The sequence below is a fragment of the Benincasa hispida genome, chromosome 7, assembly GCF_009727055.1.
Source record: "Benincasa hispida cultivar B227 chromosome 7, ASM972705v1, whole genome shotgun sequence".
In the NCBI taxonomy this organism is placed as follows: domain Eukaryota; kingdom Viridiplantae; phylum Streptophyta; class Magnoliopsida; order Cucurbitales; family Cucurbitaceae; genus Benincasa; species Benincasa hispida.
In genome coordinates this window covers 10,000,687-10,022,230 of record NC_052355.1, presented here as the reverse complement: position 1 = coordinate 10,022,230, position 21,544 = coordinate 10,000,687, and the positions used below count along the sequence as shown (strand labels likewise).

The window sequence follows — 21,544 nt, the reverse complement described above, 5'->3', positions numbered from 1 at the left end:
TTTTTACACATGGTATGTTTTTTATTTTTGGATTGACTTTAAAAAGAATGAATTTAAAAAGAAAATGAATTAAAAGAAAAATGAATTTAATATTATTTTATGTTTGTGTCTAATGGCTAGTTTTTTACACATGATATGTTTTTTTTATTTTTTGGATTAATTTTAGAAAGAAAAGGAATTTCAAAAGAAAAGGAATTTAATATTATATTTTGTTTGTATCTAATTACTAGTTTAGTTTAAAATCTCCACTATTGATTTTTCTTTTCCAAAATTCAATGGTCCAAATTAATTGTGGTTTCTAAAACTTTTCCATCTCTATATAAACCATCTTCCTCTCCAAATTTTAAAAAAACAAATTTTACATCTCCAAAACTCAAAAGTTCCATTGTTACTCTCAATAAGTTCCCAATTTTTTTTCTTTTCATCTCATTCTTGAGAGAGTGTTATTGTATTGTGAGGATAAACTTGTTGAGTGCTTAAACTTGTAAATCCACTCTAGTGACCGTTGTATTGTGTTCTTCAAAAATTTCAACATTTGTAACGGTTTGATCCTAAACCGTGGAAAGGATCGGGTTTGTTCTTGAATCCGTAAAAGGAGCGGTGGTATAACGGTGGGCTCTAATCCGTGGAACGAGTCGGAAAGATTTTATTCAAATTCCTAAGAGGCGCTTGGGGAGTGGAGTAGGTCGAGTTTCACTGAACCATTATAAAAATTACGGTAGCTTCTTCTAACTATTTCCTTTTTATTTTTGCAATTAATTTAAGTAATTTATCGTATGTTTTAGTTTGTTCTTATTTATTTGCTAAAATTTGATAGAATTAAATTATCACATTTTTGTTATCTTATTTGTTGCATAAATTGAATTTTTCTTATTATTTATAAAAAGTGTATTAATTAGTTTAATTGGGTTAATTTAAGAAAAAAAATTTAATTAAATCCTATTCACCCCCTTTAGGGTTGCCATATCGATCCAACATATACATATGTAGCAACTTTTTTGTATAAAGTTTTGAAATTACAAAATAAGTGAACAAACATAATGCTAAGTTATAATATCTTAGAAAAAAAAAAAACAAAAGAAACGTTACTAAATGTTCTACCCACAAAGATGGAAGAAGTCAATTAACAATCCTTCATTCTTGTGTAATTATCAAAGGTCAGTTTTAATCTTGCACATAACATACACAAATTTTCTTTCAAACAACAAAAGTATTAAAACAACTCAAGCATAATAATCATAAATCCAACTAAGGGGATAAGATCAATATGTAAAATGTAACATCTTAATGTTCAATAGGTTCAATGTGATTTAAAAATCAATTGCACAGTAAGACTAGAATCAAACTTAATCACACACAAGAGAATCAAAATTAAACTAATCACATATTTGGGATTATCACAATTTAGTCACACAAACCACGCTTCAAATCATACAAATAAACTCTAAATAAAACTTTATCACACAAATAACTTCCTAAAGGAAATATAAGCATAATAGTCATAAATTAACATTTACTACTATCATAACTAAAAACTAAACAACCCTCTCCCCTTTTAGACATGAGTAAAATCACATTTACCAATCATAAATTATGTACTATTACAATAATAAAATTTTCAAATTACTTAAACATAAGGAATTTTTTTCAAAAACTTAAACATATAAACATAAGGAAGTCCCCAAGTCACAAGCATGCTATACAAATAGTCTTAAAGTAAATCAAAATGATCGTTAACAAAGTTCTAATTACACACAATAAGTTCTAAATCAAACTTCACCTACATAAATATACTTTAAATCACAGTTTAATCACACAAATATTCTCTAAATTATACTTTAAACATATAATATACTCAAAATCAAATATTAAATTTTAAAAGGCTCAATAACAAAGTTCTAGTTCTACAATAATAAGTTGCAAACCAAACTTTAATCACATAAATAACTTCCATAATCTTACTTGGGACACACAATAAACTAAAAATCACACTTTCATCTAATAATAAGCTCTAAATCAAACTTAAATCACACAAATAGACTCTAAATAACCCAAATATTTCTCAACAACAAAAGAAGATTAAAATTGAAAAGTGTATGTCTCTTTCTAAAAATCGAAAGAACCACCTCTCTCCCTTGTGAAAATAGAAGAACCTCCTCTCTCCATGTGAAAATGGAAGAACTTGCACCCATAAACCATCAAAATCGGCCTCTATATGCTCTTTGTGAAAAAAGAAAAACTAAAATGGAGTTTAAAGATGGTGGACGGCGAAAGGGTAGAAATGAAAACCCTTTTGCCGCCCGTGTGTTTTTTAGTTTTTAAGTTTGCGACAATTTCATATTCTCCTCGAATTTGCAACAAACATATGAAATCGTTGTAAACATTATTTCAATGAAAATAAAAAATTGTTGCAAGATTTAAACGATGAAAATGCAATTCGTCGCAGATATTTCGTCACAAAAACTGCGACTAAATGTTTTCGTCACTATAATTTCTCGTTATAAAAGTAGTTTTTGTTGTGGTGGTACCTAACTAGGGCTTATATTTATGGTGGCATTGGAAACGACATTATTGCAACCAAAATTAAATCACTGACACTAACAAAACTAGGATTTCATGACGACAGCTATTTTTAGTCATTCTATCGCCTGTAAAGATATGAGTATCAATGACAATTTTTTTAAAATATCATAATTAATATTCTCATAACAATAAATAATTGTCGATAATGAATAATTATTAACAATAATAAACTATCATTGTCAAATATATTATGACAAATTACTATTGTCATCAATTCACTTAAAATTGGGTATTTTATGTAGCGTTATGGGTATTGATGACAATTATAAAATTTCATAAAAGAATATATAGCGACATTTTTTTCTTGTCAAGAATATTTGAACCATGACGCTTTATTGTCAAGAATATTTGAACCATAATAACTATTTTATGTCAATAAATATTCTATCATGACACATTTTTATTATCACAGAATTTCATATTTATGTCACTTTTATATTGTCAATAAAATACATATCTTGATAATTTGTTTGTTTTTTTAATTTTGTCATTACACATGATTTTTATCATTAACTAATACTATTTTAACACACAATAGATACAAACATAAATACGAACTTGTTGATAACGTTTTTACAAAGATACTAAAATAAGAAAACTATTAAATGTCCTCAAAAGGACAAATACAAACAAACTAATAATCAGACTTGGTAAAAATTTTACAAAGAAATTAAATATAACAAGATATTGCTACAAGTAACTACATTACAACAAGTTTTGTTACTAATCAAACGTCAATCACTTGCTTAATAGCTTCACCACTTTATTGGGTTTGTGTAAGATTTAGTAAAAACATAACATTAAATTATGTTTCAACACTATGAATCAGTCCAAACTACAACAAATATTTTTCAAGAGTTATAATAAACTATTCAACATTTAGAAAGAGATTAAAATTATATAAGTGAAACTTGAGCACCAAAAACTCACAAAACAATCTTAAAACATAATTTAAACACTCTAAATCAATCCTAAACTACAAAGAGAGGGTAAAAGTTGAATAAAAGTTATCACATCTCTTTTATTTAAAATAATAAGGCAAAGGCACACAACTTAGATAAAATTATCAATAAATTTATATAAAAAGCAAAGCATACGATCACTTATTTCTAACACATAGCATATTTAAATTCTAGACCAATTTCGCTACTTCTGTGCAGTATACCCTTCTGAAGTTTGATGATAGCGTGATTGCATACCCATATGCGTTCAAAGCAAGAAGCGGCCTAAGAAGAAAATGAAGACGATCGCATAGGCTGCAAGCGATGGGGGCATGACATGACCTTGGCGGTGGGTGTCACATCACAAATTGCGTTGGTGGCCAACAGGAAAGCTTTATTGAAGATTCAATGAACCACTGACATGTTGCAGTCGGTGTAGCAGGATATGGAATTTAATGTGCCTCATCAATGTAATCACGAGCATAAGAAAAGCAGTGATCGTGAACGCCTATAAATACCCATGCAGATGTCATGCAGAAGCACACAAAAATATACATATGTGAATGGTGAGAGGAGTAGTCGTTAGAATTCTGAGTTTGAAGTTCTTATTATACTAGGGGATACATTGTGGGAGATAAGAAAAACAGATTGAGAAGGGATTTTGATTGAAAATCCTGTCATTCTTCCATAGAAACTCTTTAGTGAGAGCTTAAGACTCTAGGGGAAGAAGATTATTATGTTCGATTATCTAAAGAAGAAACTGTAAAAACAAGCCGGAGGAAGCAAGACATTGCAAACCATGGCTTGACTCTCTGACCCTTTCTCTTTTTGTGTATTCGTATTGTATTTCTTGTATTAACAAATTCAGAATTTTAGTTTGAATACATGTTTATTATACATCTTGTCTATCATTTCCACCTATATCATGCATAGCTAAATCGTTTCATGGTTGGGAAGATTGTAGCTAACACGACTATATAAATGGAGGAATCATGCGATCAACTTGTTTTATGCATGCTTAAATTTGTTGCTTGAATCAATTGAGAAATTCTAAGTAAAGGTAATCTAAGTTTGAGAGAATTTAGATTAATATCTTATAAAACGAGAGAAAATATTCCTTAGAAATAAGTACATTCTCTGCATATTACACATATCGCATGTATCTTAGAGATAAGATAATGTGGCAAAAGACACTGAGAAGTGTTGGTTGTAACATTGTATCGCTTGATCACATATTCCATTCAGTTGTTTAGAAAATGTTAGTGAAAGTTATTCTCAACCCTTCTATCATATAACTGTTATCCAATACACTATTTCACTTTAGACATAGTCCACATTGCATAATTAAGTTTCAGACTATTTATTCAATCTCCTTTGAACATTTTTTTTTACATGTGAAGAACATATTTTAGTTTCATCGCATACTTACGAGCAATCCTTGCATTCGACCCTAGACTTACCAGGAACTTTGGTTAGATTTGCACTTGGGTTTGACTAAAGAAAACTCAACGTTTAATTCTCACAAGTATTATTATTTCATCGCATGAACTGAACGCATCAAGTTTTTGGCGCCGTTACCAGGGATTACGGTAACTAAGTGTGTTAAAGCTATTTTTATTGGTCTTTGCAGACTTCGACTTTCTGGAGTATTGTGCCTTGACTGCGAGAAAAGTGCAAACGTTGTATGAGTGAAGAAAATACTCCTGAGTTTGTATACGACCCAGAAATAAAGAACATTTCACAGAAGACAGAGAGCCAACCGAAGAAGAAGACAAAACAGAGCTCGTAGGATAGCCAAACAACATAACCACATTGAGGAGCTACGAGAAGAAAATAATTGCAATGAAGTAATCGTCAACCCGATTTTGTTGGCAAATGATCACAATAGACCCATCAGGGACTATGCGTCACCCAACTTATATGATTTCTCTCTAGGAATCATGCGACCAACTTTGCATGGAACAAGATTTGAAATGAAGCCAATAATGCCTCAAATGATTCAAGCGGCTGGTCAATTTGGGGGAAGATGCGGTGAAGATCTCTACGTTCACCGGAGGAGTTTTGTCGAAATCTGCAACACCTTTGTATTTCCAAACATCACACCGGAAGAAGTACGACTTACACTATTTCCATTTTCACTATGCGACGAAGCTAGAAAATGGGCATACCGCTTGAACCAGGAAAAATTACCTCATGGAAATAAGTAGTAGAGAAGTTTATGAAAAAGTACTTCCCACCAACGAAAAATGCAAGGAGAAAAAGGACTTTCAGCAGAAAGAGTCAGAAAGAGTCAGAAACGCTCAGCGATGCGTGGGTAAGATTCAAGAAATTAGTTAGAGACTGTCTACATAATGGACTCCTTGACTGTCTTCAGATTGAAATCTTTTACTATGGTTTGAATTGATGATCGTAGACCGTTGTGAATGTTGCAGCGGAAGGTGGACTTCTAGATAAAACATACATTGAGGCCAAGAAGATATGGGACCGGATCTCAAAGGATCACGAAGATTGGCAGGAAAATGAATATGGATCCAGAACGAATAGTATCCAGAAATATGATGTTATCACATCTTTGCAGACACAATTTAATGCGATGACAAATTTGTTGCAAGCGATAAGCATGACAAAGACCAGTGCAAAAGGCGGGCAAGTGAACGCGATTGCCCAAATGAGCAATGAAAATTGAGTCATTTACGAGGAACCTCACTCCTTTGAGGAATGCCTGTGCAATCCTCAATCAGTATACTTCGTTAAAAACAATCCTTTCTCCAACACATACAATTTGATCTAGAGAAACCATCCTAATTTCGCTTGGGGTGGTAATCAACAGCAAGCACAAGTCAATACTCACAACACGCATCGAGATGTGCCACCAGGATTTCAACAAAGACCAAACGCATTTCAATAGAAACCAATACATCTCAGTCATCATCATACTCTTCCTCAAAAAATATATTGAAAGAATACATTCAAAAGAATGAATCAGTTCTTCAAAATCAAGCAAAATCCATTCATAATCTTAAAGTAAAAATGGGCCAGATTGCAGGTGAGTTGAAGAACAGTTCAGTTCTTCCCAGCACCACTGAAATTCCTTAATATATGAGAGATAAAGGCAAAGAACAATGACAATAGAGGTAAAAAGAAAGTCGCATGAAGCATCTAAAATCCAAAATGAAGATCATGCATTTGAGGAAAGTATTCAGAAGGAAGATAACGAACAAGAAGAAATGACCGCAGCAATTCCAACAACATAAGAAGTGCAACCACCTCCATTTCCACAGAGGCTGGAAAAGAAGAAAGGAGATGAAAATCAATACCAATGCTTCTTGGAAGTGTTGAAACAGTTGCATATCAACATTCCTTTTGTTGAAGCAATAAAGTAAATGCCTACATATGCAAAGTTCTTGAAAGATATCATAACCAGGAAAAGAAGCATAGGGAAGTACGAGATGGTGGCTCTAACACAGATGATCAATGCAATCATTCCTCCAAAGATGAGAGATCCAGGAAATTTTACAATACCTTGCTCAACCAGAGGAATTTATATTGGACATGCGCTATGCGATCTAGAGGCAAGCATAAACCTAATGCCCCAGTCCCATTTTAAACAATTGAAGGTTGCAGAACTCATGCCAACATCAGCAACCCTCCAATTAGTAGACAGATCGCTTGTTCACTTAGAAGAAAAATTGGAAGATGTATTGGTCAAAGTCGATAAATTTATTCTTCCTGCAGACTTCATCATTCTCGATTACGAAGCTGACAAAGATGTCCATATTATCTTGGGACGACTATTCCTCTCCACCGGAAGAGCTTAAATTGATGTGCATAAGGGGGAGATTGTAATGAATATTAATGATCAAAAGTTGAAATTCAGCATCATAAAGACAATGAGCTACCTGGATGATGCTCACTCATGCGATGAGGACAAGGAATGAGCATGCAACTGGGATTGGGAAACAAATGAAGAACCAGAGGAAGAGGCCTACGTCGCAATCGAAACATGCAATGCGATGACTATGATGCCGAGAGCTTGTGAATGATTGATTATGGAGGAAGAAAAAGAACTGAACAAAACTTCTCTAGAACAACCTCCAGCCCTGAAGCAGAAGGTGTTACTAGCTCATTTGAAGTATGGCAGTGATTATATCATCCACGCCGACCAAAGAAAGAGAAATAACCTTTCTCGATGTATTGAAGAAGTATAGCAAAGCAATAAGATGAACCTTTGTTGATATTAAGGGGGTAAGTCCATCATATTGCATGCACAAAATCAGATTAGAAGAGGGAAAAAATAGCTCTATCAAAGCTCAACGCAAGTTGAATCCTGCAATGAAAGAAGTGGTAAAGAAGGAAATCATAAAATAGCAGGATGCTGGAATTATCTATCGTATATCTAATAGTATGTGGGTCAGCCCCTGCAATGCGTGTCAAAGAAAAGGGGAAGAACGGTGGTTCCCAACAAAAAAAAAAAAAAAAAGCTAATACCAATGCGTACAATTACCGGTTGGAGAATTTGTATGGACTATTGGAAACTCAACGCTGCAATAAAGAAAAATCACTTCCCCTTACCTTTCATTGATCAAATGCTAGATCTGTTGGGAATAATGCCTTAAAGTCTTATGTCTTGTAGTTTGTAAACACATTTTGTACGAATGATTGTGATGTATAATATATGATATTTTTTTCACTACTTGACTTTGCACATTGGATGTTTTATTTGTTTTACCATAAACCAATAAACTAAAATCCCTGGTTGTCATTATGTAACTTAAGCATGTATGTGGTGACATACAAGTGGATCATGTCTTAAGTGATAACCAAAATGGTTTGTAGTATGTGGATAAAGGAGGGAAACCTTATCCTGGTAAGCTACGGATGCGGCCCGCTTTATGGAACAAGTTACAAGTGTTGTGACTTGCTACAGATGGTATGATCCTGATCATTCATATAGGGACGTGCGAGCGAAGGTGTCCTATACAAAGAGTTTGTATAAGACCTGACCACGAAATGTTAACGACTCATTATATAACGCCGTTAATGACAGAGACTTCACTTCACTAGGATGATCATAGGTAACATGGCCTCAATCCTGAGTGAGTTAGGAGCTCCTGCCATTGAAAGCAGTTCTTTGATTTGCATGGGTGCAAGTGGCCAGGACGCCGACTTAAACCTACCACTTTGGGGATTCATCTTATTTGGGAGTTGAGAACTCAGCTACATAAGATGGAATTCACCCCTTCTCCAAAACAGGGGTAAGTAGATAGATTGCTCCGTTAAAGGCTGATCCTGGGGCTTAAACGATGTGACACCACACAACTTCTCAAGGCTCGAGAGGTGTCCACACATAGTGAGACTATGTTGTATTGTTCATTAGAAGGATCAGTGATACTTAAGGAGTTAGATTTAACTACAGAGAAAAAACGGTAAATTGGCCTAGCTGTACTTACAAGCATCTGTGAAGGGTTATCGTACTTATGATTGGTTATATCCGATGGACACAGAAATATATCTGTGGAAAGAAGAGTTCAGCTGTCGGTCTTTAGTGGAATGCCTGGCAGTTAATGGATGGTGGATCTTGTGGCTAAAGAGTTTAGTCAGCTATTCACGTACCGTTAGAGCTTTGAGCCATAAGTCTATAAGGTCTCCTTGGTAGCTTAGATTCAAGTTTAGAATCAATTTTTGGGTCAGTTTGAAATGTTCAAATTGACAAGAGAGAGTTCGATTATATATGATATGATTGACTAGTTAATTATATATGACATAACTGACTTTATGTATGAGATACATTAATTTGGAGGAAATTGGATATAAATATGATTTATATCTAGTAGAAGAGAAAACGCTATGGTTGATATATGATATTAAACTATAGGTTATGAATATAATATGATTATATTTATTATTTTATTAATTGGACAGTTATGGGATAATTGGCCGCCATTTTCTCCCTAATTATACGTTAGTGGGAAGTTCCATTCAATTTTCGTAATTGAAGAATAAAATGAAAATTGTTTTCATTTAGCAAAAGGAGACACGATTAATTGCTCATAGTGTGTTTTGATTTCTATCGCTTAGTAAATCAGAGCCTATACGAGAGCTTGTGTTTACTAAACGATCGCTTACACACACATGCACAGCTACTAAACGATCACTTACCTTTTCCTAAACGATCGCTTAGCGCCGAGCTTTTACTAGACGATCGCTTACCTTTTCCTACACGATCGTGTATCTCACTTAAACGATCAAGCACCATATCTATACGATAGACGCTGCCTTCTCCGACTTGCTTGATCGTTATATACGATCTCTTTTCCTCCTCCCCTCTACCAAATCCGAACAAAGCCCACTCTTTAGATTCTCACAACAAGAATACTAAGAGTTCCGAGTGGTGATGTCGTCCCCATCTTCATCTGTTCGTATGGAGTTCATTCATGGTAGATGATCGGGTGTTACTGAACGATACCTTTCTGTTCCAGTGAGAGCGAGAGCATTCGTTCGTGGAGAGAGGGAGATTTCTACTGAAGAGAGTCTTCAACTGGTAAGTTTGTTTGGTCTCTTGTTTATTTATCTTTAAGCATGCCGGTAATTTAGTAGTTTGATGCATATCTGTATGTGTGAATGTAAATGTGGTAATTCTATCACAATGCTTTTGGAAAGATCGTATAGCTCATTAAGCTTCATCGCTTAGTTTCTGACTATATGATCGTAGAGTAAATCATTTACCTTTCGTGTGTTAAACGATCGGGCTTCGCAGCTTCGTTGTGCCTAAAAGATTTTTTAGCATCCGCGCATTATCATCTTGTGCGCTACACGATTGTTTACCTAGAGTCTTTTACTAAACGATGCGAGCTTCGCCCAGTGGTTCAAGACCCGATTTGACTATGAACCGGTTTGCTCGGTGGAAAAATGTAATAGATAGAATTTTTTTCATTCCGATTTTTGAGGTGGTTCATCCCGGTCCATTAATCTGTGTTATTATGCATGAGATGTATGTTTTATTTACCTGTCATAGGTATAAACATATAGAAAAATCCCACCTTAGGTTATGCATCGATCATGCATCATCTCTTTATTATAAGTGTTATGATTTAGAGAAGCATGATTTAAATTACGTAAGAGCATGCTCATGCATCATATAATATAAGAGTTATATTTATGCATGCATAAAGCATTGACATGCATCATCTTTATATTATAATTGTTATAGTATTAGGGTGTATGGAAAGCATGTATGCTGGGTTGTTACTCGTATATAAAAGTTGTATAGTAGTGACCGAACATTGCATGAAGCATGACACATATGTTAATTTATAAGTGTTATAAATACCTTGTTGTGTGGCAATGTTTGTTTTAGTTGTTTATTTTATAAATGCTATAAAGAAATTAGAACTAAAATAATAAGGAAGACATGCATGCTAACTTAGGTTTAAATCATGGTTTTAAAAATGTTTTTGGATGAGATAGACTTAAGATCAAGGTTCTAATATGATTAGCAACCTGAGGCTTTAATCTTTTAATCAGTTTAATAGGATTAAATTGACTAATAAAAGATTAAAGTGTAGCAAATCTATCTATAAGAGATCTTTTGTCCAAGGCGGGTTTTATCTAGGCTGGGGTATTTAAGGTGACGGAAACGTAACACCCCTACCTGGGAACCTACTTGAAAAGGTGAATTAGATAGATTTGATGCATGCATGTAAGTTAAGGATAGTCCATTAAAGAGTTTAATGTGACTACTTGAACTTGTTTTATTTCAAAAACAAAAGTTGTTTTTTAGCGAATTAAAATGACTTAGACTAAAATCAGTAGTCGGATTGTCTAAGCTATTGATCCCCTAGGTAGAACATTCAGTGGGAGGTACATGAGGCATTTGATGCTTTATTTTAACCTTTCGCGTTTCTCCATGATCCTCGGCCCTGTGGCACCCTGGGAGTGTCCCTCTAAATGATGGTGTTTGGGTAGGTCAATATCAAGGTGGATTGAGAGAATATTCATAGTAAGTGAGAGCGGGAAGTGCGACAACATATCTCACGGTCTCTCTTGTTAGGTTGAATAAAGTTTTTACGCATCGCCTCGAGGCATCCTAGGAGTGTCCCTCAATAGGATGGCAGTTTTGTGCATTTCTTTATTTGATCTCCTGTAAGAAGATAAGGTTACTTAGTCTCTCGTCCTAATCTGCTTCTTCCCTATGGTGGGCTCATTAGGGCGGGACTCTGGGGCCGAAAACGAGGGGTTACACTTACGCAGAATTGTTAAGGGTTAATAGTTCTGGACCAAATAAATAGTAGCTGTTAGGTACAGTTCCAAGAGTTGGTTCTGCCTCATGGTTGAGAATGTTTCATCCTAGTGAAAAGGCATCTGATCACCCCACCGGTAACGTTTGTCCTGCCTCGCTGGGGCATCATTGCAAAATAGAAGTCTTAATCACTTAGGGTACTTAGAAACTGTTTTGCTAAAAATAATTGGTTAAAAGGTGGTTTAGCAAAGTCTTATAAAAGTTTGTTCATTTTTCAGCAACGATTTAAAAATGGCTACAGCCACAATTGCATTGTTAACCACTGAAAAACTTACTGAAGACAACTATTTGAGTTGGAAACATATGATTATGATGATACTCATCATCAAGGATTTATGTTTGCCCTTACGAAGGTTTGTCCTCCTATTCCAGCTCCAAACACCGCTCGAAATGTTCAGGAGGCGTACAAGCGATGGACACGGGCAAACAAGAAGGCTCGAGCCTATATCTTGGCCAGTCTAAGTGACGTGTTTGCCAAGAAGCATGAGCCCATGGTCTCAACACGTGAGATCATGGAGTACCTATAGGGGATGTTCGGACAACCGTCTAGACAGCTTAAGCATGAGGCTCTGAAATACATCTTTGACTCCAAAATGGAGGAAGGCACCTCTGTTTGTGAACATGTGCTTAACATGATGATCCACTTTAACGTGGCAGAGATGAATGGGTCTAGAATCATTGAGGGCAATCAGGTTAGTATAATCCTGCATTCATTGCCGGAGAGCTTCCTCCACTTTGTTAGCAATGTGATTCTTAACAAAGTGGAATATACCCTTACAACTCTTCTCAACGAGTTGCAGACATACCGATCTTTACTGAAAGTAATGAGAGGAAAATTAGTGAGGCAAATGTTGTCTCGTCTTCTAAGATATTCCATCGAGGTTCGACCTCAGGGACAAAGTCTGTACCTTTTACTTCTAACTCTGGAAAATGGAAGAAGAGGAATAATGGTAAGGGGGAAAGGGAAAGCGCTTGCTAACCCGCCACCTGTTGGCCACAGGAGTCGTCGACCACCGGTTGAAAAAGAAAAATGTTTCCACTGCAACCAAGATGGATACTGAAAGAGGAATTTTCCTTGCTATCTGAAGGAAAGGAAGGCCGCCAAGGCTAAGGCCAAGGCGGACTAAGGTAAATATGATTTACTTGTGCTAGAAACTTGATTAATGGATAATGATGTTGCCTAGATAATTGATTCGGGCGCCACTAATCACGTTTGTTCTTCTTTTCAGAGGATTAGATCCTGGCGAAAGCTGGAGGCGATGAGATGACGATGTGAGTAGGCACCAGACACGTTGTCTCATCTGTGGCAATGGGAGACATCCAATTAACTTTATAGAATAGGTTTCTTGTATTAAAAGATGTTTTTGTTGTTCCTGATTTAAAAAGGAACTTAATTTCTATAAAGTGTCTATTACAATGTAAATACACTCTTTCTTTAATGTGGATAAAGTGTTTATTCATAAGGATGGTATTGAGATTTGTACAGCTAAATTGGAAAATAACTTGTATGTGCTAAGACTTTTAGCCTTAAGTTCCCTCCATAACATAGAGATATTTAAATCTGTCATAACTCAATCTAAACGTCAACGAATTTCTCTAGAAGTAAATGGCCAACTTAGGCACCTTCGATTAGGGCACATCAATCTCAATAGGATTGAGAGATTGGTGAAGAATGACCTTCTAATTGAGTTAGAAGAAAATTCTTTACCGGTGTGTGAATCTTGCCTTGAGGGTAAGATGACTAAAAGACCTTTTACTAGAAAAGATTATTGAGCCAAAGAGCCTCTTAAGTTAGTACACTCTGACCTCTGTGGTCATATCAATGTGCGAGCTCGAGGAGGCTATGAGTTTTTTATCAGTTTTACTGATGATTACTCTAGGTATGGGTATGTTTATCTGATGGAACGGAAGTTTGAATCTCTTGAAAAGTTCAAAGAGTTCAAGATTGAAGTTGAAAATGCATTGGATAGACGTATTAAAACACTTCAATCAGATGGAGGTGGAGAGTTTTTGGATTCGAGGTTCCAAGACTATTTGATAGAACATGGAATCATTTTCCAACTCTCAACGCCGGGTACACCTCAGTAGAATGGTGGAGCAGAGAGGAGAAACAGAACCTTGTTGGACATGGTTCGTTCACTAATGAGTTATGCTTCCTTATCGGACTCATTTTGGGGTTTCACAGTGGAAACTGCGGTATACATACTCAACTGTGATCCTTCCAAGAGTGTTGTGAGAACGCCTCTAGAGTTGTAGAACGAGCATTAATCTAGTTTATATAACTTCTACATATGGGGTTGTCCAGTGCATATTCTTGAGGAAAATCCCAATAAGTTGGAATCGCGGTCGAGGTTGTGCCTCTTTGTAGGTTACTCTAAAGGTACACAAGGGGGTTACTTTTATGATCCGTCGGAAAATAGGGTGTTTGTTTCCACGAACGCTATTTTCCTAGAGGTTGATCATATAAGGGAGCACAGTCCACGTAGTAAAGTCATGTTACATGAGCTTTCCAATGAAACTATTGAAACTTCAACAAGAGTTGAAGGGCCTACTTCAACAACAAGAGTTGTTGATGATAGTTCATCTAGTAGGTTTGAGGGAACCTCGACGCAGTGGGGGGGTTGCGAACTCACCCATTCGCTATCTGGGTTTCACTGAAATCCTAGCTATGGTAGCAGATGGCAACGTTGAGAATCCATTGTCTTATCAGAAGGCAATGGAGGATATAAACCAAGATGAATGAGTCAAAGCCATGGATCTCGAGATGGAGTCGATGTAGTTCAACTCAGTATGGGATCTTGTAGATTAGCCTAATAGGGTAAGACCTATAGGATTTAAATGGATCTACAAGAGGAAACGGAATGCTGATGGGAAGGTACAAACCTTCAAGGCTCAACTTGTGGCAAAGAGTTATACCCAGATGGAAGGAGTCGACTATGAGGAGACTTTCTCGTCTGTTGCAATGTTAAAGTTAATCCACATCCTCTTGTCCATTGCCGCTTATTATGAGATGTGGCAAATGGACATCAAGACGGCCTTTCTGAATGACAATCTTAAGGAGACCATTTACATGGTGCAGCCCAAGGTATTCATTGCCAAAGGTCAAAAGCAAAAAATTTGCAAACTGAATCAGTCCATTTATGTGCTGAAACAGACATCTCGATCTTCGAACATTCGGTCTGATACTGCGATCAAATCGTATGGCTTTGACCAAAATGTTGATGAACCTTCTGTCTACAAGAAGATCATCAACAGTTCAATAGTTTTCTTAGTGTTGTATGCAGACGATATCCTACTCATTGGGAATGATGTAAGTCTACTGACTGCAGTTAAGAACTAGCTAGTGACCCAATTCCAAATGAAAGATTTGGGAAAGGCTTAGTTTGTTTTGGGTATACAGATCTTTTGGGATCGTAAAAACAAAGTGCTAGTGCTATATCAAGCATCGTACATTGACAAGATATTACTCAAGTACTCGATACAGGACTCCAAAAGGGGCCTATTGCATTTCAGGCATGGAGTCACTTTGTCTAAGGACATGTGTCCTAAGACACATCAAGAGGTTGAGGAGATGAGACGGGTTCCATATGCATTTGTCGTTGGTAGTCTGATGTATGCAATGCTTTGTACTAGGCCAGACATCTGCTATGCTGTGGGAAAAGTCAGTAGGTATCAGTCTAACCCAGGCCAGGGTCACTGGACCACAGTTAAGAATATTTTAAAGTATCTTTAAAGAACGAGGGACTGCATGCTCATGTATGGGTCTAGGGATTTGATCCTTATTGAATACATGGATTCTATCAAATTGATAAGGATTCCAGGAAGTCCACTTCAGGGTCAGGTTTTACTCTTAACGGAGGAGCTGTAGTGTGGCAAAGCACTAAGTAGGGATGTATCACCGACTCCATGATGGTGGCCAAGTATGTAGCGACTTGTGAAGCTGCTAAAAAAGTCGTCTGGCTTAGGAAGTTCCTGACAAAGCTGGAAGTTATTCCAGATATGTCTAGGCCCATCACTCTTTATTATGAAAATATGGTGTTGTGGCGAACTCCAAGAAGCCCAGGAGTCAAAGGCTTGACAAACACATAGAGCGAAAGTATCACCTGATTCGCGAGATAGTGCATCGAGGGGACGTGATCGTCACGAAGATTGCTTCGGAGTAAAATATTGCTAACCCATTTACGAAGGCTCTCACGACTACAGTGTTTGAGTGTCACCTTAAGAGCATGGGTCTATGGGACCGCCCGCGGCTAGACTAGGGCAAGTGGGAGATTTTCTTGTATTGGGCCTTAGTGCCCTAATTTATTGTTTTGTATTAGTTTTTGTACACCTCACTCGCTTTAGGACAAGTGGGAGATTGTTGATGATGATGCCCTAAAGTCTCGTGTCCTGTAGTTTGTAAACACATTTTGTACGAACGCTTATGATGTATAATATATGATATTTTTTTCACTACTTAACTTTACACATTGGATGTTCTATTTACTTTACCACAAACCAATAAACAAAAAACCCTGGTTGTCATTATGTAACTTAAGCATGTATATGGTGACATACAAGTGGATCATGTCTTAAGTGATAACCAAAATGGTCTGTAGTATGTGGATAAAAGAGGGAAACCTTATCCTAAGTAACGCTACGAATTCGGCCCGCTTTATGGAACAAGTTACAAGTGTTGTGACTTGCTACAGATGGCCTGATCTTGATCATTCATGTGGGGACGTGCAAGTAAGGGTGTCCTATGCAAAGAGATTGTATAAGACCTGACCACGAAGTGTTAACTTCTCATTATATAATGTCGTTCATGACAGAGACTTCACTTCACTAGGATGACTATAGGTAACATGACTCTCAATCTTGAGTGAGTTAGAAACTCCTGCCATTGAAGGCGGTTCTTTGATTTTCATGGGTACGAGTGGTCAAGTAGCCGACTCAAACCTACCAGTTTGGGATTCATCTGATTTGGGAGTTGAGAACTCAGTACATAAGATGAAATTCACTCCTTCTCCAAAACAGGGGTAAGTAGATAGTGGCTTCATTAAGGGCTGATTCCGGGGCTTAAACGATGTGGCACCACACCCGCACTTTCTCAAGGCTCGAGAGGTGTCCACACATAGTGGGACTATGTTGTATTGTTCATTAGAGGGATCAGTGATACTTAAGAAGTTAGATGTAACTACAGAGGCGAAACGGTAAATTGGCCCAGTTGTACTTACGAGCATCGGTGAAGGGTTATCGTACTTATGATTGGTTATATCTGATGAATACATAAATATATCTGTGGTAAGAAGAGTTCAGTTATCGATCTTTAGTAGAATGTCTGGCAGTTAACGGATGGTGGATCTCATGGCTAAAGAGTTTAGTCAGTTATTCGCTACCCTTAGAGCTTCGAGCCATAGGTCCATAAGGTCCCCTTGATAGCTTGGATTCAAGTTGAGAATTAGTTTTTTGGTCAGTTTGAAATGTTCAAATTGACAAGAAGGAGTTCGATTATATATGATATGATTGAACTAGTTAATTATATATGATATAATTGACTTTATGTATGAGATATATTAATTTGGAGGAAATTGGATATAAATATGATTTATATCTAGCAGAGGAGAAAACACTATGGTTGATATATGATATTAAACTATAGGTTATGAATATAATATGATTATATTTATTATTTTATTAATTGGATAGTTATGGGTTAATTGGACGCCGTTTTCTCTATAACCATATGTTAGTAGGAAGTTCCATTCGGTTTTCGTAACTCAAGAATAAAATGAAAATTGTTTTCATTTTGCAAAGGGAGACACGGTTAATTGCTCACGGTGTGTTTTTCTTTCTATCGCTTAGTAAATCAGAGCCTATACGATAGCTTGTGTTTATTAAACAATCGTTTATACGCGTGTGCGCATCTACTAAACGATCGCTTACCTAATCCTAAACGATTGCTTAGCACCGAGCTTTTACTAAACAATCGTATAGACGATCGCTTACCTTTTTCTACAAGATTGTGTACTCACCTAAATGATCAAGCACCCTGTCTATACGATAGACATTGCCTTCTCCCACTTGCTTGATCATTGTATACAATCTCTTTTTCTCATCCCCTCTACCAAATCCGAACAGAGCCCACTTTTTGGATTCTCACTCCAAGAATACTAAGGGTTCTAAGTGGTGGTATCGTCCCCATCTTTGTCTGTTCGTGTGGAGTTCTAGACGATCGGGTGTTGCTAAATGATACTTTGTCGTTCTAATGAGAGCGAGAGCATCTGTTCTTGGAGAGAGCGAGATTTCTGCTGAAGAGAGTCTTCAACTGGTAAGTTTGCTTGGTCTCTTGTTTATTTATCTTTAAGCATGCCGGTAATTTAGTAGTTTGATGCATATCTGTATGTGTGAATGTAAATGTGGTAATTTTGTCACAATGCTTTTGAAAAGATCCGCTTCCGCTCAGAGGTACTCTTGTATAAGAGTTCCTTCAGGATCGACTAACGGGGAATGACTATTTTTTTTTTCTAGACGGCTATGCAGGGTACAACCAAATAATGATCACACTGATAGACCAGGAAAAGACAATGTTCACATATCCATATGGGACGTTTGCTTTCCGTCGCATGCCATTTGGATTGTGAAATGCACCGAGCACATTCCAAAGGTGCATGATGGCAATCTTCTCAAATTATCTCGAAGACTCTATTGGAATATTTATAGACGATTTCTCAGTATATAGGAAGACATACAAAGTATGCTTGGAGAACTTGGAGAAAATCTTGAAAAGGTGTAAAGACATGAATTTGGTTTTAAATTGAGAAAAATGTCATTTTATGGTGACTGAAGAAATAGTTCTTAGTCACAACTTTTCTAAGAATGAATTAGAAGTTGATTGCGCAAAAATTGAGGCAATTGAAAAGCTGCCACCTCCAACAAATGTGAAGAGTTTGAGAAGCTTTTTGGGACATATTGGTTTTTATCGAAGATTTCTCAAAGAGTTCTCAAAGATTACCAGGCCATTGAATATGTTGTTGGAGGTGGATCGATCTTTTTATTTTGACAATAGTTGTTTGGATGCGTTTGAGAAATTGAAGAAAGCTTTAATCTTAGCTCCTATTTTAATTTCTCCAGATTGGACCAAACCTTTTGGACTTATGTGTGACGCCAGCGAATACGCGATGGGAGCTACGTTAGCTCAATGAGTTGAAAGGATTCTGCATCCCATCAAGTATGCAAGTAAAACCCTTAACAGTGCTCAAGAGAATTATACGACCACAAAGAAGAAGTTGCTGGAGGTGGTTTTTGCTGTGGAAAAATTTCGACCATATTTCTTAGGATCCAAGGTCATCATTTACACCGATCATTCTGCTATTAAATATTTGATGACCAAGAAGGACGCAAAACCATTGATTAGGTGGGTTCTATTACTACAGAAGTTTGACACCAAGATTGTGGATAGAAAAGGAACAGAAAACAAGGTCGCTGATCATTTGTCAAGACTTAAACATCTTCAAAATGATTGTGTCCAACCATTTGTGAATGCTTTTTTTTTCTGACGAGCAGTTGCTAAAAATTGATGAATATTTTCCATGGTATGTAGACATAGTCAACTTTCTTGTTTGCAAGCAGTTCCTTAAAGATTATACCTCTCAACAAAAAAAGCGGCTCATGCATGATTGCAAATTTTATTATTGAGATGAGCCCAAATTATATAAGAAGGGACCTGCCCAAATTATATAAGAAGGGACCTGACCATATTCTAAGACAGTGTGTTCCTGAGACACCATTTCATCGCATCTTATTTCAATGCCATGAATCGCCATATGGTGGACATAGTGTGTTGGCATCTGTCGAATTTCATAACATAGGATAATAGTATCCACTTTGTAAGACCTTCGCAGTCGTGTGTTGACTTCCAAAATTCCAATGAACGTCATCTTGGAGGTAGAATTATTTGACGTTTGGGGGATCGATTTCATAGGGCCATTTCCACCATCTAATGGCCACAACTATATCCTACTGGTTGTTGACTACGTTTCAAAATGGGTAGAGGTGATCTTCTATGTCTCGAACAATGAGACCACAGTATCAAAGTTCTTGCAGAAGGATATCTTCTCTCTTTTTGGCACCTCACGTGCCATTATAAGCGATGAAGGTACACATTTTGTCAATCGTATCATTAGCAAGATTTTGATCAAATATAATGTACATCATAAAATAGCAACAGCATACCATCCCAAGACCAATGGTCAGGTAAAGGTATCGAATAGAGAGATCAAGCCTGTATTAGAGAAGGTTATTAACTTGGCAAGAAAGGATTGGGCTAAAAGACTCGATGATGCGTTTTGGGTGTATCGCACAACATACAAAACTCCCATAGGGATGTCCTCATACGCACTTATCTTTGGCAAGGCATGTTAATTACCATTAGAGCTTGAACATAGGGCATTTTGGGCCACAAATAAACTCAATTTTGACCTAAAAGCTTCAGGAGAAGCAAGGAAGTTGCAATTGCTGGAATTAGATGAATAGAGACTATAGGCTTATGAGAACGCTAAGATATATAAGGGGCGGATGAAGCATTGGCATGACCAACGTATTCGTAAGAAAAATTTCGAAATTGGCCAAAAGGTTCTCCTATTTAATTCTAGACTTCGTCTTTTTCCAGGAAAGCTAAAGTCACGATGGTCAGGATCATTTGTTATCAAAGAAGTCTATTCGCATGGAGCGATGGAGCTGATCAGTGAAGATGGGACCAATGCTTTCAAAGTCAATGGAAAACACATCAAACTGTACTATGGAGGAGATCTTAACTGCGAGAAGACCTCCATAGATCTTGGAAAACCCGAACGATGCAATGGAAGGAAATCCCCACGTGTCAAAGAATTATTCATCATGGGACGCATCATATCCTTTTTGGTATCCTTTCAGTTGTTATTTTGCTATCCATTATTATTGATGTTTTGATATGTCTTTGGTTGTTTTTGGTTATTATTATTTAAAAAAAAAATAGAAAGAATGATTCCTTAGAAAAATGAGGGGATTGGGGTTTCTCATGTGATGAGTGTTGTGATGAATCTTGGAAAGGTAAGAGAATTATAATTCTTAACGCATCTCCAAGAACTCATCGCAAGTGAGAGAACGATACATCACCCACCATAAGGTGGTGAAAAGACATTCTACTAGCCCATTAATGTGTGTGGCGCTATCATTGCCTCGAATCACAAGGAAACCATACATCTCCCATTCACCCCTCGCCTATTTAAACCCCTATTTCCCCCTTCGAACATTCGTCTTCTTCAAGCAATCCCTAAACCATAAAGCTCTGTATTCTTAAGCTTACTTAAGCACTCAAAATTTCCTTTGAACCTTTCTCCGACCATTCCCCTACCTTTCTTCGATCAAATGGCAGGTCAGAAGACTCCTTCTTCAGCCCCTTCATCCACGCCTACTTTCTCCTATGAAATGGTGTCTCCAACCGTCTCTTTCAACCCTGTCTCAATTCCGATCGCTGCCGCGTCGACCTATGTGCCACCAGCCATGGTTACTTCGCTTTCACAATTCGACCCTACATTCATCCCACCTACACCAACAGCGGTGCCAAAAAATTGATGTGTTCCGTTTATACGATGAAATAATAATACTTATGAGAATTAAATTCTTAGTTTTCTTTAGTCAAACCCAAGTGCAAATATGACAAAAGTTCCTGATGAGTCCAGGGTCGAATGTAGGGATTGCT

The 21,544-nt window shown here is 36.7% G+C and overlaps 1 protein-coding gene across 1 annotated transcript; it reads left to right on the top strand.

Moving 5' to 3' along the window:
• Positions 1 to 6,907: 6,907 nt before the first annotated feature.
• LOC120080968 lies at positions 6,908 to 7,342 on the top strand. The gene has a single exon (XM_039035651.1). The coding sequence runs from the start codon at positions 6,908 to 6,910 to the stop codon at positions 7,340 to 7,342; it is 435 nt and encodes a 144-aa protein (XP_038891579.1).
• The last annotated feature ends 14,202 nt before the right edge of the window (positions 7,343 to 21,544 follow it).